At 38.7% G+C, this 23,497-nt stretch overlaps 1 protein-coding gene across 4 annotated transcripts in view; it reads left to right on the top strand.

Moving 5' to 3' along the window:
• Window positions 1-953: 953 nt before the first annotated feature.
• The window catches only part of CSNK1A1 (casein kinase 1 alpha 1), a 63,298-nt gene continuing 40,754 nt past the window's right edge, over window positions 954-23,497 (top strand). For 2 of the 4 annotated variants that reach the window (XM_043983364.1, XM_043983363.1), the window contains exons 1-2: window positions 954-1,681; window positions 2,349-2,455. In XM_043983364.1, coding sequence (XP_043839299.1) covers window positions 1,559-1,681; window positions 2,349-2,455 — 230 coding nt within the window. In that variant the 5' untranslated portion in view covers window positions 954-1,558. The remainder of the gene's footprint in view (window positions 1,682-2,348; window positions 2,456-23,497) is intronic. The other 2 variants (XM_043983362.1, XM_043983365.1) reach the window with 2 other exon arrangements.

Raw genomic sequence — 23,497 nt, 5'->3', positions numbered from 1 at the left:
GCCAGGTTGTGTGGCAGAGAGCTAGGCAATGATCAAAGGGATAACCTTTGTAAAGCGCTTACAAAGCATTGCACAAAGCAAGGCATTGTTAGCATTATTAGGCGGGCGGCAAAACCTGGGGAGGAACAAAGGATTATAAAAAGGGTCAGAGCGAGGCTTAGGCTGGGGTTTAGGACCCAGAAGGTAGTTCCCTGGGAAAAGCCACCACTGTCTACACTTCATCAGCTAGTTTCTTTCTTAAACCTATTTGAGAACTGCAAGAAGCCGCGTATCCCCAGGGGCAGCTGTCACTGACTCACTGTTCGACCTTGGGAAAGTCAGTTTTTCTCTGAGGGCCTCAGTTTCCCCATTTGGAAAATGAGAGGGCTGGGGCTCAGTGACGTAGGCCAAGGTCCTTTCCAGCTCGCAAGACTGACTCTATGATTCACCTGACCCATCTTGAAAGAAATCGCCTCCTCCTCGCAGCTCCCCAACCAGAAAGACAGCCCGGCGGACGGCTTTCTCCCTACCTCCGCCCCGAGTCGGCGTCGCTTTACCCCCGGGGTGGGGCGGGGCGGGGCTAGGGAGACCGCAGACCGAGGGCTTCCAACGGCCGGGCCAGGCCAGGCCAGGCCGGGGGTCCGCGCCGGCCTCCCACCGCGGCGTGGGCCTTCTACCCGTTGCTACCAAGGGAGCCTGAGTGGGTCATGTCCACCTTCAGGGGCCTGAGCCCACGAAAAGCAGGTTGCCGAGAAAGGGAAGGAGGGAGGCCGGCTGGGGCCTGTCGATGACTAACGCCACAAAGCTTCCCTGGCGGCGGCGGCGGCCGCTGCATCAACTACAATTCCCTGGGCCCAGGGCAAACGCCCAATTACTAGCCGAGGAGGTAGCGCGCATGCGCTATAGGCTTTCTCCGGCCCCTCCCTCCGCTTCTGCCCGAGTTACGCCCATGCGCAAACCCTCTGGCGACGGGCTGACGCTACCGGCGTGAGACGAGGCTCACACCAATCTAGTTCCTTCCTCTCGTCACCCACCGTGTCTCGCGCCCGGCGATCCCCTTCCCAGGGTCCTTTGCGCCGTGAAGAAGCGGCTTCTGTGGGCTGGGGGCATTTTGTGTCGGCTGTAGCCGGAGGAACAAGATGGCGGCGTCGGCCGAGTGACCGTGGTCCTAGCGGGCGGGACCCGGCGGCGGCGCTGGCAGCAGTTGGGCCACCCCGACTTACTGCGCCTTCTTCGACTCAGGACGTCGCCCTGAACCCGCGGGGGATCTTTTAACGGGGGAGGGGGCACTCGGGAGAAGCAGCCCGGCCTGGAACCACGACCCTCCTGGGAGCCTGAGGAGGGAGAAGCCGGAACTCCGCGCGTCGGCAGAAGCGACAGGCTCCCACGGGGCGCCTCAACGTCTTCTTAACCCGGGGAAAGGGCCTCTTTTATTTATTTATTGGGGAAAAAATATTGAGTGCCACCATCTCCGGTCCCAGGAAGCTCGCGCCTGGTGGGTGAGACCCGCCCGGTCCTCGTCCTTCCCCCTTGGCCCCGGGACCCCCAAGGTCCCCGTCTTCCCTTTCCCGCCGCCAGGATGGCGAGCAGCAGCGGCTCCAAGGCCGAATTCATTGTCGGAGGGAAATATAAACTGGTGCGGAAGATCGGGTCCGGCTCCTTTGGGGACATCTATCTGGCCATCAACGTCACCAACGGAGAGGTGAGCACCCGGGGCGGGGGGGTGGGGTGGGGGCGGCAAACGACCCTTCTCCAGAGAACAATCCCTCCTCTTCTTTGCCGGCTACGTGGGCGCCTGGTCCGCGCCCCTCGGGAGGAGGCCAGGCCGGGCCTGAGCTTTCGCTTTGCCCTGTGAACCTTTGCCTGAAAGGGTAAAAAAGAAAGAAGTCTGCGTTGGCGCTGGGGCACAGCTACGACAATTAAGGTTCCCAGACTTTTTGAATCTTTTCAATCTTTAAAAAAACACGCCTCCAAAATTAAACATTAATATATAACCAAGGGTTTTTTGGCCTTAGGATGCTTATTCCACGGACCGCCCCCCTCCCCCTTTTCCTTCTAATTAGGATAGCTTTCGATTCCCCCCCCCTCCCCATTCTCTTATATCATATAGGCGATAACATTTGCTATTTTTGCATCGTTGTTGTTATCGTTATTGTTATGCTTCAGAGGACGACTTTGTCACCGGCCTGAAGAGGCTCTGTTGAGGCCGATTGCCTCCTTTTATGAATACGAGAAAAGATTTCCTCCAAAATTCCTATTTCACTCGATAGTTCGAATCGGAAGTTTGCGTGTTGTCCCTCTACACACTTAAGCGTCCCCTCCCCAACTCGCTGTTAAGGGTGTTGATGCCATCTCCTCTCTTCCCACAGGAAGTGGCAGTGAAGCTAGAATCTCAGAAGGCCAGGCATCCCCAGTTGCTGTACGAGAGCAAACTCTATAAGATTCTTCAAGGTGGGGTTGGCATTCCCCACATACGGTAAGAACCAAGAATCAGATGCTCTAGCCGTTCAGGGCGGAAGGTATGGGAAAATTGGGCAGCTAGGCATCTAACGGGAGCACCTGAATCAGACTGATTTCGTTGTGTATGTTCGGGAACCTCTGAGTCATTTAAGTGTCTTTTTTGTTGGCACACTGACGTTATATATGGTCGGTAGTTTCCTTTGATCTCCAATTCACCTCCGTAAGAAAAACGTTTTGTATGTGAATTTAAGGCTAAGTTTTATTCCCGATTCTCCTTTGACTTCCTGCATCCTTACTGAGGGTTTTTTGTTTGTTTGTTTTGCTTTTAAATTTACCGGGAGCAATTGCTTTCATTCCTGTTGGGAGAGGTCGATTGCTGTTTTTATGTGTTATGTCGGATATTCTTATAACCTTTAGCCTGTGCAGTTGAATTTGAAGGTTCAGTGACCAGGCTCATCCGGTTAGAGTTGCTATTGGATCTGGATTGGGAAATGGCTGCTCTTTTGTTGTGTTTTTGTTCCAACATGTCTTCCTCCTCCGCTTAGAAAATGGCGGATCTACGTGACTCAACCTCATTTTCCTGCCCTTTTCTCTTACTGGGTTGACAAGTCTTAACTTCCTTGGGTCCTCCTTCATCTCCTTAAATCCGGATTGTACCTGTGAAACTAGGAGAATAGAGTTTCCGAGGTCTAGGGTGGCAGAATGATTACTCATTTGTAGTCTCTGAACTAGATGTAGTGTGAAATTGTCAGATTGGACCATGGCTACTATTTCCACATTTAATTAGTAATTTTAATTTCATCAATTAACTATTAAATGTCCTTTAAGTTAGAAAGATTGCAGCTCTTCTCTCCAATGGAACGCAAATTGGACATCAACTGAGTTTACTTCAGTTTTCTGAAGAGAAAAACTTAATCATCATTCCACATCTTGATAAATTAACCTGTTGAATTATCTTTATGATAACTGCACATTAGGGAAAAGTAGGTCAACTTCTGGTGGGAATGCTGATTATTCTTAATTTGTCTGTTTAACTTAATGGATTTTACAAAATTTGGATTTGGGGTTAATCAGAAGATCCTGTTGACCATGATCCAAAGAATGAAATGACAACTGTACCTTGTCACATAAAGGTTGTTTTTTTTAAATGTAAAATTTGCAGAGTAAGTAATGGACCGCCTGTCTTGACTTAAGGATCAGTTTGGTTAATGCTCGGTTGTTTTTGTTGGAAAATAGCATTAAAAGGTTTTTAGTAATTGGTAAATAATCAAGTTTTTATTATGAAAAGCAACCCATTTTTATGCCTGCCCTCTTAAGGGAGAAGCAGCCAGTTGGAGTTGAAAGAACACTGAATTTTGGTTCTGTTACTTGCTTTTTGATCAATTCCTTAACATTTTTGGGCTTGAGTTTTTCATCTATAAAATTTGAAGGAATTGTGCTAATTGAATTCTGAGGTTCATTCCAGGTCTAAATCTATGATCCTAAAACATGTTGAAGTGGGTAGAGTGCTGGGCTTGGCATTGGGAAGAGCTGAGTTAAAATTTGTTCCAGACACTAGCTGTGACCCTGGGCAAGTGACTTAACCCTGTTTGCTTCAGTTTTTTTCATCTGTAAAATGAGCTGGGGAAGGAAATGGCAAACTACTTCAGTATCTTTGCCAAGAAAATCCCAAATGGGATCACAAAGAATTGGACACAACTGACCAACAAAAAAAATTCAGTCACTTCCCTTTTCTCCTCCCAGTTATGTAGGCCAAAAAGTGAAATTTCATTGTGCAGAATGGAAATCTGGTAAGCTTATTTGCCAGTTCTTTTCTTTGAGAAGAGAAAGTAGTGAGAAAGGGTTTTCTGGTTTCTTTTACAACATACCTAACATACCTAGTTTATTTTCTTATAAAGCAAAGTTCTTTTTTTCTTAATAGAATGCTCTAAAATTTGAATAACATAATTTTGTTAGACATAATTGAGAGTCTCTACAATCTCACCCAAAATATGAAGAATTTCCACATTGGGCACAATTGAAACAGTCTTGCTTTGCTTTTCACTTATATTATTCAATTGATTTAAAGCGTCCCTTTTCCTCTCACTCCCCCTACCCCCCCCCCAAAAAAAACCCTTAAAGCATCAAAACTGTGCTCATCTGTGTTCTTGATCCCTTCAAGGTTGAGAAATTGCAGCCCTTCTTTGCAACTACTGTGGGGTATTGGGCAAGCATTGGGCCTTGAAATTACATTTTAGTTCATGACCTAGCTTTGCTTTTCTCAGATGATGATAATTTTGAAATTCGATTTATTTTCCTAATTGGTGGTTTATTTCATAATTTTATAATGCTGAGTTAAAATACACTTGTAAAGTTCGTGGGATCATAGATTTTTGAGGTGACAGTCAAGTTCGTTCATTTTCCGGAGGTTAGCCATACCCTAATGTGGTGTTACTTGCCAAAGTTCACACATGGTAATGTTAGTAAAACTGGATTCAAACTTAGGCCTTCCAGCTGACTATATGCTTTGCTCTTTCTACAATGCTGTGCTGCTTTAACTGAACTTTTTGGTATCACTTTAAAAAAAAAAACAACATTTAAGTGGTCTGCTAGTGGTATACAGGATTTGAATATTTATGGTCCCTGCCATCTAGTTTCTGTTAAGACATAAGGTACTAAACAAGTAATTGACTAAGGTTGAGTCATGGCAGTTAAATTGGGTGGGGCTGGGGGAAATTACCACCTGGCTTCCTAGGTAAGAAAGGCATTTTGATTTTTAGGAACCGTTTAGGAGGGAGGAATAATTTATGGCTCCAGAGAAATAGACAGTTCTGAGTCTATAACAAATAGGAATCTAAGAAGACATGAGGCTTAGTAAACAAAATTGTAAGTATAGTGATTATGAAATAAAATTATTTGAGGTCCAATGGATGGTTTTATAAGAAAGATTTTCTTAACCTTGATGTGTGGTGTTGTGACACCTTTTCCTTTCTATGGTTCTGAGATACTTTTTTTTTTTTTACAACTGCCCAGGTTGTGCCCAATTAAAATAGTGATATTCAGACTTGTGGAAGATTTAACACTTTACTTTTTATTAGTATTTTACACTGCCCCCCTCCCGCAAAAAGCACAAGAGTCACATGTATTTTATAAATGAATTTAACTTTAATAATTTCTGGCATACCTTAGAGAAAATTTGAGATGGCCTTGAGTGACCTAACATGGGCTGTAAGTCACTGACCTACATAATATTCTTCTCTGTTACGGTCATTATTGTGTAATTTCAGGGAACCATTTATAGACTCAAAAGCATAGTTCCGTTTTAGAGAGCAGAAGCAAGATGCTTTTTGAAATTTTCTGGGCACTAACAATCTGTAGGCCATCTCACCTGACATCTGGTACTGGAGGGCCTTCAAATTTGGGGGAAGGATAATAAAATTCAAGGTAAGATTAAAAGTTCCCTTCTCCATAATGTTCTGTTTCTATTTATAGTCTTACAGGAACAAGACCATCTAACAATCCATTTGTAGTTAGGTGAATCTCAAACTGGCTAGAGGGAAATTAAAATATTTAATTGTCTTCAATAGAAATTAATAAGAGGCATCTAGGTACTGCTGTGGAAAGAACACTGGACCTGGAGTCAGGAAGATTTGAAAGTTCAAATATACCATATGACCTAGTATGACCCAGGGCAGGCCACTTAACCTCACTTAGCCTCAGTTTCCTCATCTGTAAAATGGAAATAATAGCACTCCTCTCTCAGGATTGTTGTGAGGATGAAATGAGTTATTTGGAGTGTGCTTTGGAAACCTTAAAGCACCATGTAAATGCTAGCTATCATCATTATTGTCTGCTATTAATGAATTGAATTTTGAGAGAGGAAAACAACACTATTGTGTTATCTTTTTTATTTTATCTTTTTTTTTAGTGAGGCAATTGGGGTTAAGTGACTTGCCCAGAGTCACACACCTAGTAAGTGTTAAGTGTTTGGGGTCAGATTTGAACTCGGGTACTCCTGACTCCAGGGCCAGTGCTCTATCCACTTCACCACCTAGCTGCCCCTATCTTTTTAATCTTAATCCAAGTTTCAGGGGTTATGGGCTAATAGCCCATATGAGAACCTGAATGTGAGGAACAAAAGAAAAGATTCTTTTTAAGTTTTCTTTTGCACTTGATGCATAATTCATAGATCTTTTGTGAAAGAATTTGAAAGTCTAAGAATTTTGAGTTTAGATAGTTGTCTTCCCCTTGAAAGTTTAAACCATTTAATATTCTGTGTATAAACATTTTTCAGTAATCTAACAAGTAGATAATTCCATAATCTCTTTTATACTTGCAGTTACTTGAGGATTAGGTGACACCCACATTGTGGTGGTCCTTGTTTTAATAGGAGATCACATAGAAAACTAGATGCCTTACGGTGAATTTCCACTTGTGGATTAGAATGGAATAGTTTAATTAAAAATAAGGGATTTTGGAGCTAGAAATGAGTTAATTTAGTTAAATCCTTTATTTTACAACTGTAAAAAAGTCTGGGCCCCAGAAGGACTCATAGCTGATTAGTGAGCCAGTGACTATAGAGACTCCAGATCACTCACCTTGTTCCTGCTATACCACTTGCTGTCAATCACTATTTGAATGGCCAAGATGGAATAATTTCTGCTATTAAACCCTGCTTTTGCATTTTATTCTTAACCTCTTATTATATGGTTTATGTGCTAAACTTTGGCCTTCCTCATTTTATATGGTTTGAGAATGGGAAATTCCATTGAAATACAGCAGTATTAAATATGTTTACTTTGGGGTCTAAATTGAAAGGAAGCATATGAGCCATTGTAAAGTGAATGGATGAGCATCTTTATACTGTAATGATCGGAATGATGCCACCTACTGGAGACTTGCTGTGGGAAAGCTCCGCCATGAGGAAAATGCCTCAGAGGAATTGTGGCTTTTCCTTGGCGTCAGGAAATGACGTTTACTCATGGGTGCTGTCTATCAAGGCTACCAGCCAATCAACTTGAGGAGCCTCCTATTTTCTGAGAGGAGACAGGAAGGAGGAAAGGGAGCCTGCGCGGAGAGCTCTCGCGTTTTTAGGGTTCCTGACTTGATGGTGGTGGCGGCAGAGGACTTCACAGGAAATTTGAGGAAAGATAGGAATGCCAGGCTGTTGGAATTCTGTTCTCAATCTTTTTCTTTCTATTTTCCAATAAACCCTTAAAAACCTAAACTCATTTTATCAGTGATTTTAGTCAGTTTCCCCCAAAACTGGGGGAACAGATTAGAATCCACATTTAGAATCTTAAATTACACAATACTAAATGGTCTTTTTTGCTTTGTGTGGAGGTGAACCCTGGGTTATTGATTGCTATGCCTTTGGAGCATGAGTTCTCTCAAACTGGATGAAGAGGTTTCCAGTGTGTCTCTGAGGACTAACTTAGCTAAGTTTAGAATAGTTCTTTCTCTTCCAGATTGGCTTAAGGAGGAATTTATTGGCCACAACAGTTCCCAGAGACTATGTACTATATTGAAGTGTGGTTATGATTTATATTGATGGAGGTGGTAATGCTGATGAAATCTTGGGTCCTTTCTGTATAGATGAATTTTACAACATAATTTGAGTTTTCATTTTCCCACAAAGTTTTGGTATGAATTTAGACATTGAATTATGGAAGAATGATTTGTCTTCTGAATAGGAAACCAAGAAAGGGAGGCATTCTTAGTCTACTCTTATTCTAGGCCTTACTTTTACTTACTTTACTGGACTACTAGATCATTGGTTCTCTCATCTTCCCCCACCGCAGACCCTTTCAGAGGGTCCCTGAGGTCAAAATACAAAAATGTAATTTGCCTATTAAAATGCCTCCCTTTTTTTTTTCCTTTCTTTTCTTTTTTTTTTTTTTCTGGGCAATGGGGGTTAAGTGACTTGCCCAGGGTCACACAGCTAGTAAGTCAAGTGTCTGAGGCCCGATTTGAACTCAGGTACTCCTGAATCCGAGGCCTGTGCTTTATCCACTTCGCCACCTAGCTGCCCCTCCCTTTTCTAATTGACATATTCTTGTGAGGCCAGATTTTCTTCATATACTTTCAAACACCATGTCATAACAGATTGAATGCAGAAGCAGAATGCAACTGTCTTCTATTAAACCAGACATTAAAGAAATTTGCGAAAAATATGTGAAGTCTGACACCCTTTTCACTAAATTTTATCTTGGAAAAGTAAAAATATGTTACTTTATGTTAATGTGTAATGAGTTTATTATAAATGAATTAATATTTAAAACTATCTGTTGTAGTTTTTAATATGGTAATAAACATAAATAAAAGCTCTTTGTGGTCTTAAATAATTTTTAAGACTCTAAAGGGTCCTGAGACCAAAAGAGTTGAGAACTGTTGGACTAGATGATCCTTAAGTCTCCTTTCAACTCTCAAAGCTTCAGTCCTTGGTGGGGGGCGGGAAGGGAATAGTGATCCCCAAATTAGGTTGGGTAAAATGTTGTGCATCATTGGGCTTAATGGCTGGAAATTTGAACTCTCTTCTACAGACTCACTTCTCATCTATACTATTCTTTATAACCTCCTAATTGGTTTCCCTGGCTACATTCATTTTTCTCTCCTAATCCATACAGCTGCCAAATTGAATCTAAGGCACAACTCTCTCTAATAAAAACTTTAGTGTCTTCTTATGCCCTCTAGGATAAAACAAAAGGATTCAGCCTGAAATTTAAAGCTTTCCACATACTTCTAGTCTTATATTTAATATACTTTCTATCATGGACTCTGTAACTAGCCTAAACAACATTCTGTGTCATGTTTGCCTGTGTCTGGAATTCACTTAAATGCTTAGAGAATCCTGAACTCAACTTTTTTGTGTGTGTGTGAGGCAGTTGACTTGCCCAGGGTCACACAGCTAGCTTTCAAAGTATACTTTAGGTGCCACTGCCTACACCCTTTTCTGGAGTCATCTCCAGGCCCCTTCAATTATGTTAGCACTTTCCCCTGTTAAAGCTACTTTATATTTATTTGTATTTTACTGTCTATGTACTGGATTTCCCTCAGTAGAATGTAAATTCCTTGAGGCCAGGGACTAGTTTCTGTCTCCCCAGCTTTTTGCACAGTTCTTTGCACAGTGACTGCTAGATGTTCATGTAGGAAAATGGTATATGTTTTATGAAGGTTTTATTTGAAGGTTGTACATATTCTTTAAATGATTACCCAAAGCTGAATAAGGTTGCTTCAAAACTCTTACTGCAGTTTTAAACTTTAATAACTACAGAAGTATAAGTGCTGTATATGCTTTTTAAAAAAATCATTTGAAAGTTTAATTTACATTTCTTTAATTTTGTGAATTTTAAATAAAATTTTAAAAAACAATTTAATTTTTATTTTTAAATTGAGTTCCAAATCTCCCTCCCTCCTCCTCCTCCTCCTCCCTCTCCCATACCCAATGAAAAGGCAAACAATATATCAGTTATACATTTGAAATCATTAAAATGTATTTCCATATTAGCCAGATTGTTTTTTCAAAAAAGCAAGAAAAATAAAGTTAGAAAACTATTTCAATTTGTACTCAAGAGTTCATCAGTTCTTTGGAGATGGGTGGCATTGTTCATCTTGAGTCCTTTGGAATTTTCTTGGATCGTTGTATTGATCAGGGAGTAGCTGAGTCTTTCACAATTGGTCATCATTGCAGTATTGCTGTTATTGTGTACGGTGATTTCCCAGTTCTGCTCACTTCACTCACTCTGCATCAATTCATATGGGTCTTCGAATATATTTCTGAAACCATTCCCATCATCATTTCTTATAGCATAGTAGTAGTAGTCCATCACAATCATATGCTACAGCTTGTTCAGCCATTCCCTAATTGATAGGCATACCCTCAATTTCTGATTCTTTGTCACCACTAAAAGAGCTGCTATATTTTTGTGCATGTAACTCCTCCCCCCTCTCCCTTTTTAAAATCTCTTTGGGATACAGACCTAGAAATGCTGTCGCTGGATCAAAGTGTAACGATTGGAATAACGCCACCTACTGGAGACTTGCTGTGGAGAGCTCCACCATGAGGAAAATGCCTCAGAGGCATTGTGGCTTTTCCTTGGCGTCAGGAAATGACGCTTGCTCATGGGTGCTGTCTATCAAGTCTACCAGCCAATCAACTGGAGGAGCCTCCTATGGTCTGGGAGGAGACAGGAAGGAGGAAAGGGAGCCTGCGCAGAGAGCGCGGGCCCTTTTTGGCTTCCGGACTTGATGGTGGTGGCGGCAGAGGACTTCACAGGAGATTTGAGGAAAGATAGGAATGCCAGACTGTTAGAATTCTGTTCTCAATCTTTTTCTTTCTATTTTCCAATAAACCCTTAAAAACCTAAACTCGTTTTATCAGTGATTTTTAGTCAGTTTCCCCCAAACTGGGGGAACACATTAGAATCCACATTTAGAATCTTAAATTACACAGTTTGGTGATGCAAAAAGTGATGAAACAGATAAAAATTATTTTTAATAATTAATATTGCAGCAATTGTCTTCTCAATTACCCTCCATAAGGGGGGGACTATAGTAATATTATAATTTTAAAGAATGTTTCAATTTTTGTTTTATTATATGTTTCATGTGTAACAACTAAGATTCTGTATTCCCTTAGACATGTTTTTGAGAACTTTCATTGTTTGATTTTATTATTGACAAAGCTATTTTAAAGTTGTGTTAAGCTCAATTTTGTAGGAAATTTCCTGGCTGATTACCAGCATCCATACCTCAACCCCTGAAAAGACTTCCATTCCACGACTACACCTAGAGGACATCTGAGAAAAGACTTTCAGAGACTTTAAATGAACAGTTTTGATTTGTTTTTGTTGTTTTTTTTTTCTCTTTCTGTTATAATATACACCATCTGTAACATGTATTCTCTGCAGAGGCCCTCCCTTTGCAAGACCAATGTCAAAGCGTCGGTTCATGAGGACAAAAAAATCGCCCCTCTGGACAAAACTTTCCTCTCTTCCTTTTCTATATTGTTGTTCACATATTATTAGTTAGCAATAGTTATTATATTGTTTTTACTGTTCCGTCAAGGAAACATTTTGTTTCTTGAGGAACAACGGGGGGACTGTAACGATTGGAATAACGCCACCTGCTGGATACTTACTGTAGAAGAGTTCTACCCATGAAGCGAAGGTCTTTGAGGGCAAGACCAGGAGTCTTTTCTTTGGCAGGAGGAAGTGACGCGGACTAGTGGGAGGAGGAAGGAAGAGACTGGCGCTGACTCTGGGGCTCTTGCCTTTGGACTCTGGTGGAGAGCGGAGCTAGAAATGTGCTCTCCCTTTAATAGATAGGACTCTAGGCCTTTCTCTCTCTTTACCAAATTCTTATTCTCCTTAATAAATGCTTAAAAGTTTAACTCTTGCTAAAGCTTATAATTTATTGGCGACCACTCATTAGATATTTTAGACAGACTAGCTAGAATTTTAACCCTTAACAAAAGGGTATGCATAGTTTTAAATTGTTTTCTAGAATGGTTGGACCAGTTCACAATTCTAAAAACACTTCACTAGTGTACCCTCATCCCTTTTATTTTTTGTTTTGTTTTTGTTTTTGGCGGGGCAATGAGGGTTAAGTGACTTGCCCAGGGTCACACAACTAAGCAAGTGTCAAGTGTCTGAAGCTGGATTTGAACTCAGGTCCTCCTGAATCCAGGGCTGGTGCTTTATCCACTGCACCACCTAGCTGCCCTCCCTCATCCCTTTTAGCATTTGTCATTTCTAATAGGTGTGAGATGAGCAATAACTTGAACCAAACCTTAGTATATGGCATAAACTGTTTTATGCTAGATTTGATTCCTGTACTTTTAAATATTTTAATTTGTATTTCTCCAATTAATGGTGATTTAGAGCATTTCTTCATATGACTAAAGAGATTTTTGATATTACTTCATTGTCTACAGTACCTTTTATCAAAATGTAGTTTCCCTACTTTTAAGAGTTCTTTAGTGAATTTCTGTGCCTCTTTTATCATGAGGCCAGTTCTGTTTTTAAAGATGTTATTTTGGGGGGCACTACGTGGTGCAGTGGATAAAGCACTGGCCCTGGATTCAGGAGGACCTAAGTTCAAATCTGGCCTCAGACACTTGACATTTACTTGCTGTGTGACCCTGGGCAAGTCTCTTAACCCTCATTGCCCTGCAAAAAAACAAAACTAGGGAAAAAAAGATGTTATTTTCTTCAGTATTTGTGGTGCCTCTTTTATGAAACTGAGTTAATTCTCTTTTCATAATTTTCTTGCATGATTCTTATTTCATATTCTAATTTTTCTTCTAGCACCTTTAGCTCTTTATTTTACTTTTCCAGGAATTCTTGTTGGGCTTGGGTCTGACTAGCATTTTTGAAACTTTGCTTCTTGTAGCTGTTTTTACATGGTTGTCCTCTTCTGAGTTTTTATCTTGATATTCCCTGCCACTATAGTAACTTTCTTATGTTCAAGTTCTTTTGTTGTTTGATCATTTAAAAAATTTGTATCTTGATTTTGAACATTTCCTTGATGTTGGCCTTCTCTTGGTGGAGGTAAGGGGGTGAGGAGATACTGTCCCAAGCTTCAGGTTTTTTTGTACTGCAGTTTTCAGAGCTATTTTGGTGGTGGTGGTGGGGTTCTTCAAGTTTTCAGTGCTTCCAAGGTGAGATGATACAGGAAAGTGTGTGGTCACTGCTTTCCTGATTTGTACTTTCAACTTTTTCCAAGGAGGGCCTTGGCTCTCCTGCACCGGAAAGTGCTAGAGCTCCTTCTGGCTCTGGAACTGTTACCAGAGCCCCTGCTTCCTTGTGACTGACCACAAGTGTTCCTCTCCAGCTATGAATTGTGACCCAGAACTGAGGATGGTAAATAGAATTGCCAGCTGCATGCAGTTCCAGCAGTGGGTCCCCTGTAATCAATCTCTCATCAGTTGACAGACTCCATTACCATCTTTGGACTGAGAGCTCCCAAAGCTGCTGCTGCTTGTTGCATCCGCCTCCAGAGCCTGTACCAGCTGCATTGAATGTGTTACTGGCTGTTGCCCACTCCAATGATCCAGACCTTCTGCTGACCTCAATCTGGAAAAATGTCTCACTCTGACCTTTTATTGGTTCTGCTGCTCCAAGATTCAATTTGAGGCTTTAATTTAAAGTTGTTTGGAGAAGAATAATATCATGGCTTCCCCACCCCCTTCACCAACTTTAATACATTTTTAATTTAATTTTTTGTATGAAAGTTTCTTAGGTGGATGAATAGAAATCCTCTTGTTAAGCCACCTTGGTCATGTGATCTCTCAAATTTTTTTTGTGGGGTTATATAAAAATTGTATATTGCTTCAAAACCTTTGGGTGATCTTAAAGGAGTTATAAATGCAGTCTTTTCAGTTACTGAGGAGTAGTTGATGAAAAGGATAGATGGCTTGGTTAGTTGAATTTTAATAAGGAACATATCAATACTTTGGGCCTTTTAAAATAGTTTTTTTGCATGTTCATAGCATTTATACATTTAAAGTTATTAAAGTTTAAAACTGAAGTAAGACTTCTGGGATCCTTGTCTTTCCTTTTGTAGTGGGGGGAGGAGGCACCATGAAAAGGCAGTATAATGGAATAGAACAAATGTTTAAAAGTCAGAAGCAAGTTGTGGTATATGATTGTGATGGAATACTACTGTCCTATCAGAAATGAGCTAATTGATTTTAGAAAAACATGAAAAGACTTGCATGAAATAATGAAGAGTAAAATGAGCAGAACTAAATAACAACAAATACTTTTCTAACAACAACGTTGAATGACTAAGTCATTTTGAATATCAAAAAATTCTCAAATCAGCTACAAAGGACCTATGAAAGAAGATGATGTCTATATACATCCAGAGAACTGATAAATAGAAGTATGATATAGTATGGTTTTACATCCATACATATATATACACACACACACACACAGGCTGGTAGAGGGAGGGGGAGAAAAATTTAAAGTGCACATCAGAGAAAAGAAAATGCATACACAGAAAAGTAGGGCAGCTTTGAATATAATGTGTAGTATTACATTAATTTTTCCAAAAAAAGAAAAAGAAGAAAGAGGGTGAAAAATAAATTAATTGTTCTATATTGAATCCTCTATTGTGTGCACGGAAATGTTCTTTGGTTTGGTCTTGTTTTTCTGTTTCAGTTCAAAATGAGAAGAAAAATAGCTGCCAAAAAAAGGAAGTCAGAAAATTCCTTCCCTGACTATCCTTTTTGTTACACTTTGGAAAAGACCTGTGGTTTTTATATTGCCTGTTCTCTAGTCATTTGTGGGTCATTTACCTCAGAGGGACATAGTGTATATATATGTGTGTGTGTGTATATATTTACATATATACACATGTAGATTTATGTTTAGTGGTAGCCATCTTGAAGTTGGGGGGAAAGGGGCAAAAAAGAAAGTTGCATGACAACTGGTTGGTATATTTGAAAGAAATAGCAAGTTGTATATAGTAGATTGGCAATCTCAGGGCAATGCTGTTTTTCTATCCCATTTTGCTATGGAAATGCTTGTTTTATTTCTTAAGTTTAGAATAAAATAAAGGTATTTTTAAAAAAGGAATAGTATTTTATGCGTCTCTAGAGAAAACTGATGGAGTCTGAATGCAGATTGAAGCATGCTTTTCCTTTACGTTCTTTTTAAGTTTTCTTTCACAATATGTCTAACATGGAAATATGTTTTGTATGACTGCTCATGCATAGCCTGTATCAAATTACTTGCCTTCTCAATGCAGGGGATGGGGATGGAGGATGAGAATTTAGAACTCAGATTTTTAAAAATGAATGTTAAACATTTTTTTTTCACATGCAATTAGAAAATAATTTATTAAATTTAAAAATTGTGGGAAGAAAAGGAATAACATTTTATTATAGGTGGAGGTACTGTGCTTCTGACTCATTTGGAAAAGAAGGATGTAGTTCTTAAATATTTTTTCCTGAAAGAACCACAAGTTAAAACCCTTCCTTATTTCAGGAGTCTTAAAACTACTAATACTATTTTGTTAGAGAACTTGAATGTTTGCATTCCAGTACAGGTAGAACCTGCCTTATGTATTACTGAAATTTAACGCACAAACAAGTTTGTGCATTCATCATCATTGTTCATTTTGATTGTGAAAAGAAAAATCCTTACCCTAACATTGATAAGTGAAGAATCCTAGTGATTACTTTAAGATCCACTGTTGTCATAAATTTCATTCTTTTTAATTTTGCTTGGAAACAGAAGCGAAGTTAATCAAATAATAGTTAATCCATATGATCTTTGAACACTAATTAAAAGTATGTTATAATTCAGTTGAACTGTGTGTTAAAAGCATATAATCAGTTTCTTCTTGGGGAAATAAATACATGTAACTCCTTGGGATTTAGGGTGATCCTAAGTATTTTACAAATAGAAAGGCCGTTACATATTTGTCTAGCTCTGATAAATCCTTTAAGTCCTCCCCCTTTATGTATGTAGAAACTGGAGACCCAATAAAAATAACTAACTTGCTCAAAGCAAGGTTGAAACCTGGTTTTCCCCTACTCTTTCCTTGAATCCAGATCCTTGCCTCTAAAACCTGCCAAGATAATTTAGTTTAAACCCTTGGAGTTTAGACTACTCAATTCCAGTTTAGATTTTACAGTAAAATGGTACTAATTAAAAGTTAATGTTCATTAATGTAATAAGGGCTTTAATGGTGTTGACTGACTGGGTTCCTTTAGCAGTATCCCTTAGGATTTATTAACAAGTACTTTTGGCCTGAAGTTTAGTTCTTACATAGAGGAATTGGGGAATTGAGAGCTTCCTGATACTTTTGTAGTTTATTTGAAGGTGATTTTTTTTGGGTGTCTTTGTGGAGAATATTTCAGAGACTAACAGGTATCATTTAAACCAGAGGCCAGCAAACAGTGAAGGACCAAATCCAGACAATAAAACTTAATTTTAAAATGTAAAAACCATCTTATCTTACTAGCTGTACAAAATAGAGGTGGGCTGTAGTTTTCTGACTTTTTTTTAGGCCTTATATAGGTCTAATTAACATTTGTGAGGTTTGAGAATACTTCCTGTTTGCAAAGCAAGTTTTTTAAACAGTAATTTTGTCACAAGGTATTATCTTTTACATTTTCCTCGTTTCAGGTAGAATGTTACCAAAGATAGACTTAATTGAAAGGAAGCAAATATGGCATTACTCTGCATATACATTTTTTTGCATGTCAAAAAGCACTGGCCTTCATTTTTGGAGAAGCCCATGTGATTTTATATCTTGAAGGCATTTTGGTCGAGTGTGTGTGTGTGTGTGTGGGGGGGCAATTGGGGTTAAGTGACTTGCTCAGGGTCACACAGCTAGTAAGTGTCAAGTATCTGAGGTTGGATTTGAACTTGGGTCCTCCTGAATCCGGGGCTGGTGTCTATCCACTGCACCACCCTAGCTGCCCCGCGGTCTTATTTTTAGAAGTATACAATGTAATTTTTGGAAATAGTCGAAAAACCTGAAAGTTAGCTCCTTGTAATGTTTCCTGAGTTCAAATTCGGCCTCAGACACTTGACACTTAAGTCACTTAACCCCAATTGCCTCACCAAAAAAACAAAAACAAAAAAACATAACTAATGTGGAAATGTTTTATCATGACTGCACATGCATAACTATATCAGATTGCTTGACATCTTAGGGAGGGGGGAGGGAGAAAAATTTGGAACTCAAAATCTTATAAAAATGAATGTTTTAAAAGTATCTTTAGTGGGGCAGCTAGGTGGCGAAGTGGATAAAGCACTGGCCTTGGATTCAGAAGGACCTGAGTTCAAATCCAGCCTCAGACACTTGATGCTTAACTAGCTGTGTGACCCTGGGCAAGTCACTTAACCCTCACTGCCCTGCAAAAACAAACAAAAAAAGTATCTTTATATGTAATTGGAAAAAATTAAATATTAAAAAAAAATAAAACTTCATCAATAGCAGTGATGTCAAACTCAAATATAAATAGATACGTACAGACTATATATTGACTTAGAATGCCACAAATTAATATTATCTACTTTTTGTATTTTCATCTATTTTGTTAAATGTCTTTCACAATTACATTTTAATCTGGTTCAGCCCCATTCAGTTTTGCATGCCAGTGTGACATGGCTGATCTACAGTATTTAAAATACATCCAGATGACCAATACCCACAAAAACTAAAAGGTCCAGTCCCAAGCTCTACAAAGCCCAAAGCAAGATTCAGATAAGGGGAACCATATTTTCAATCCATGCCATACCTAGATACCCTAAATTACAGAGATTCTGAGATTGCTAAAGAAAAAAAATTACACTTTTTTTATCATTTAGGAGGTAACTACTGCACCAGATACCACCTCAAGCAGCAACATTTAGCTCCATTTCCCTTAAAGCTTTTAAAGCTAAAAATAGATGACTTAAGTGTCAAGTGTCTGAGGCCGAATTTGAACTCAGGTCCTCCTGACTACAAGCCCGGTGGAACTGCGCCACCTAGCTGCCCCAGTCATGTTGTGAAAGAAGAAACAAAGCTAAAGGAAAAAACTAAGGGGTAAAAAAACCAAAGTGAAAATAGTATTCTTTGATCTACATTCACTCCATCAGTTCTTTTTTCTCTGAATGTGGATAGCATTTTCCATCATGAGTCTTTTGGAATTGTCTTGGATCATTGTATTGCTGAGAAGAGCTAAATCTATCACTTGATCATTCACATAAAGTTGTTGTTACTATGTATACAATGTTCTCCTGGTTCTGCTCAAAGATATGTTATTTCTCTATTTTCAGTGCTTAACAAAACTATTGGTCTTTTTAGGGCTGTTTACATTATGATACCCTAGCTGCCTTCATCCTTTCCCTCCCAGCCAAATGCAAGGAATCTCTGGTTAGTGTGGATTTAGTTTTGTCCATGTTGAAAGGATTCTTTTTGGTTTCGGGTTAGCACAAAGTACTCTAGATGTTACCCAGTATTTCAGAGCATTTATTTGCCTTTGTCCAGTTTAAAAAAAAGAATTGCTAAACAAATTAGTAGGAAAAATGAGATTGGAAGAAGAGGTGGTATGTATGAATATTTGACCTACCTGGAAGGATTTATATCCTCGATAAGGATTCATTTACATTATAAACTGTGCTAATTACAAGTAATTTTTACCTTAAGAATTGCCATGGGGGGCAGTTTTTTTAAAAATTGCTATAGGATTCAGAATTTTACTGACTCTGATTATCCATGAAGTCATTCTCAAAAGTTTAGGAGTAGGTGGACTACCTTGAGACTTCACTAGTTTTCATTATTAATGAAATAGTTGTAACATGTCGATTATTCATTACCAGTCCAAACCCTTCTTGGGCCTATTTTTATTTTCAATATGCAACTATTTTTCAGGATGGTAATGAGTTGCACAAATTTATTGTCTACTCTTTTAAGTACTTTATTATACACACTAGAAAATAAAACTATATATAGGATATTCAAACCAGCTTTCCATTTAACATTTAGTTCACACCAGTGAAGTTTTTACTGTATGTTAAATGTGGCACATGCCAGTTTTCCACCTGTTTGCTTTTTAAAATTTTGTTACCTAAATAGGAAATAAAACGGACACCTTCATTATTATTCAATCTGTAGATTTCAAAGCTGTCTGGTCTATGCTTCTTTTTGGTCTGTTCTGCATCTCCCCAACCCTGTTCCTCCTTATATACTCCTATGCCGCCCTCCAGGATGGGGAACAAATTGTACATAGTTAAGCAAAACAAAATCTCATTGTTTGAGTATGAAAATTTATTATCTTATGTATCTTTTGTAGCACCCTTCAGTCTTGTAGAATTGTAGTTGTCATTTCATTTGTCAGGTCTCTCATGTCTTTCACAGATTTTTTTTTAATGGTTCTATATAAATTTTTTTTTATTCCATTCACTGCAAAGATCGATCAATTCCAATGCTTAGTATAGTGCTTGGAATGTATAGTGGGTATTAATCGACATCTATCGATTGAATTTATGCATATCTAACCAGGCTTCTTTGGGACAACAATCTCATTTTATCATTTGAAATGATAAAATAATATTACATTATGTTCACAACATAATTTGTTCAGCCAACCCCTATTAGATGGGCACCCTTTAAGTTTCAGGTTCTTTACTACTATAAAAGAGTTGCTTTTGAACTTTAGAGTGTTTTCCCTTTTTTTTGGTTTCCTTGGCCTAGTAGGGGAATTGCTAGGTCAAAGGGTATTTCTGAATCCAGACAGTTGTGTTCTTTAGCTGGTAAAAGAAAGAAAATAAAAGAATGGTAGCTGTAGCTTTACTAGCTCCTTTTTCTTAGGGAAAAAAAGTGGGGAATTCTTCCCTATTGTTAATAAAATTTTTTTGTTAAATTTCACACCTTTGGTTGGTGAGAAATTTGGCCACTGACCAGCTCTTTGTTTTTTACAAGCAAGCTCACTTGTAATTTGTTAGTTTTCTTATCGGCATATAGAAACAGTTAAAGTAAAAGGGGTGGTTCATTTTGGGGAAAGGATACCTTGGTCAATGCAGCAGTGTTTTGGAGCTTTTTGTCAGCTCCTCTGTAAGTGGCAGTCACTGATAAAAACAAATGGAAGACTTGGCTTCTGTTACTATCTAATAATAGCATTTACATAGCTATTGACAAATATGTCATTTGATCTTCACAGCAGTTCTGGAAGACAGGTACTATTATTATCATTCCTGTTTTAGAGATGAGCAAACTGAGGCAGCATAAGTAACTTTCCCAGAGTCATAGGTCCAGCACTTTATCTACCTAGCTAACTGTTTAGTTGTAGTTAGAAAACATTCAAAATTTACCAAGGACCCATTTGTAAGGAATTAACAATGTGTGGTCTCCACTCAATATTTTATAAATGAGTCTGTGATATCCAGAGTATCATAAACTCTTTTTTTATAGATGAAATATAAAGATTGAGAAATACATCTTCAAGGCAATAGGAATTGCATTAGTAAGAAAGGAAGAGGAAAAATTATTATAATACCTTAGAAATTATCTAATCTGTATTCCCTTATTTTAATGAGAAGAAACTGAACCAGGAAATTAGTACAATTCCTAGGACATAAATGCTTGTTAGTTTGACAGTACAGTAATCCTTGTATTATAAGGTGGGAAGGATCAGTGACTGGAGTGGCTTTGGAATGAGTTTTATGGGTAAAACGAACAGGGAGACCATCCTCAGTAAAGATCTAAGTTTTTGTGTTTGGGAATCATAGAGAAATAAAAGTTGGATATGTTAGAGTATTGTAGTCATAGTAGGAAAATTACATGATAAAATCAGTTTTAGGAAGATTAAGGTGGCATTATTGGGTCCTGTGGGCTAATCTAAATCTGAGTTATTTCAGGGAAGAATTGAAAACAATAACTGGGTTTGGGAGAAATAGGTTATTGAAGTGTTTGGAGTTAGGGTGACTACAACAGAGGTACCAAAATCCCCAAAACATTTTTTGGGCTCACCTAAACCTCTTCTGACAAGTTTCAGGATAACCTTGAATTAAAAAGTTTCAACAATAAAAATTACCTTTTTTTCTAATCATCAATACTTTGTCTTGTCTGTAACATTTCTTCATAGCAGTGGTTAGCTTTCTTTCTTTGGTGCTGAAGCTTCCAATTTATATTAGAAACCCTAGCTAATTTTCCCTACACTTGGAACAGGAATAAGACGACCACATGTTTCGTTTTTTACTTGTCACAGTAACAATCCCATTAGCTGCCAGGTCCCTCTTGAAACACTTGGCTTGTTTTTTGAGGAATTAGGATATTTTGCAGCAATAGTTTATCAGCTTTTTGGTGGGGGGGGTGTTTTGTTTTTTAACCATTTCTTTTGCTCTTCTAATTTTGGCCGATTCTCTTATGTTCTTTGCATGTTCCTCAAAACGTGACTTCTATACTGCTGCTGCCATATCGTTAATAGTATTGAAATGTGGTATTATGTGCTTTTTGAGAGCTGCAACTTTAAAAGTTGTTTATTATTATTATTATTATTATTAAAGTCCCTATTATGTATGCCAAGCACTGGCCGTATTAAGTGTTAGAAATACAAATATAGAATCCTGGATGGTCCCTGGCCACAAGGAACTTAAATGTTAATAGAGGGAGGCCACACACACGGGGAGTGGTGGCCTGGGTGTTTTGGATTGGAAAGTTAAAATGGTGGTGAGTAGAGCAATAGAGTTAGATTGGCTGTATTCATTTGATTGTAGTTAATAGAATTGGTACATAGAGAAGGAAGCCTGGGAGTAAAATGAACTTGAAGTGGCCCAGATAAAGTGCATTGTGAAGCACTCACCATTCAAGATAGGTGGGGCTAAAGATGGGAGAATTGTGAGTGTTGTTATGGTTTGAATAAAAAGTAGATCGGAGTGAGGCAGAATGGGTACATTCGGAAAGATTGGTCGGGCCCTGAATATCAAGCTAAATATTTTATACTTTTATCTTTTAGGGAAAAGGGAACTATTGAAATTTTTGAGCAGGGCAGTGACCTGAATATTTGAAAAGGAGAGACTGGAGGCATGAAGACGATTTAGGAAACTGTTGTGATAGTCTAGAATTGAGATTATTGTAGACATGTTAAAAGATTTGGATTCTTGAGACATGAAGAAAGGATTAAATAGGACTTGGTAGTTAGATTATTTGGTAGGTGGTAACAAGGAAGACAAGATTTAAAAATTATAGATTTTCCACCTTGGGTGAATGATGCTAAAATGAACAAGAATAAAGAAGTCAGAAATTAAATTCAGCAAGTATTAAGTACCTATTATGTGCAAAGCACTAATTGTTCTAGGAAATGGAAATAGAAAAAGAAAACCTGCCTAAATACTTTCTATTTGGGTACATAGGAAGCATTAACAACTGGGGGGTGGGTAGGATGGGGGTAGGGTTAGGGTTTCACAGTAGATATGGTTCCCATGAAATTGAACTAGGAAGAGTTTTTTTCTGAGGGATAAAGTAGAAAACTAAGCAAAATGCTATTTTTCAGTGAACAACATAGAAATTCTGATTTGTAAAACTACTTTTTATCTTGGAAAGAAAAGTGCTTTCACATAACCCTATTTGACAGATGAAGAATTTGGGGGACAGATTAGATGACTAAACTATTTTGGTTAAAGGCACCACTATCCAGTAAGCAAAGTTTGCAGCCTTCCTCTTCCTGCTCTATATCTCCTTATTCCCTTTTACAATCCTCCCCATTCTCTCCACTCCTAGTCATCTGACTATGCCTTGCTAATTCTAACTCTACAACATTTCCTATCTCTCCATTACCACCACCATAGTTAGGCACTCATCACCTCTCACTTAACTATTGTGATAATTTTTCTTCTGGTCAGCTTATATCTAGTATTCCCTTTCCAATCCCTCTTCCTCACACAGTGATATTCCAAAGTGATTTTTGTTAAAGCACAGGTCTATTATAGCATTTTCTTGCTGAAAGGTGCCCTGTTTGCTCTAAGATAAAATACAAACTTCTCCAGTCTATTTCCAGGCTTATTACAACATTTGTCTACTTACCTTATGTTCCAGCTATGCTAACCTGGTTGAGTGTAGGGGCTGTGGTTTGCCTCTTTTTTGTTATCACCCACCAGTGCTTGGGACAGTCAATACCTGATACTTAGTAGATAAAGTGTTTTGCATTTAATCTTGACAACCTGAGGAGCTTCCCTTCCCCCATCCTCCCAGTGAGGCTTTCTTGTGGTGATTTATTAATCTCCCACTCTTTTAGTTGTGTTTTAATTTATTTGGTGCATCTAACTATTTGGAAGTGGTGAGGGGGAGCTGGGCTTAGACAGGATTTCAGAAGTCTTGCCAGATGAATTCAGATTTAGGCAAGTCACTTCCCCTCCCCAGGCTTACACTCTTCATAGCTAACATGAGTGTGTTAGACTACTTGACATCTAAGGTCTCTTGCAACAATTGATGATATAAGTCCTGAACTTGAGTCTGAAAGGTAAAGAGACGCATCTATTATGCACCATATATACTACAGGCATTTTAGAAGTCACCAAATCCAACCTTCATTTTATAAAATGAAGGTCCTTACCACCATTCCTATTCCACAATAAAA

Source organism: Dromiciops gliroides, chromosome 2 (genome assembly GCF_019393635.1).
Source record: "Dromiciops gliroides isolate mDroGli1 chromosome 2, mDroGli1.pri, whole genome shotgun sequence".
NCBI classification, from domain to species: domain Eukaryota; kingdom Metazoa; phylum Chordata; class Mammalia; order Microbiotheria; family Microbiotheriidae; genus Dromiciops; species Dromiciops gliroides.
Note: the sequence above shows the minus strand (reverse complement) of the source record. Positions and strands in the feature narration are given on the sequence as shown.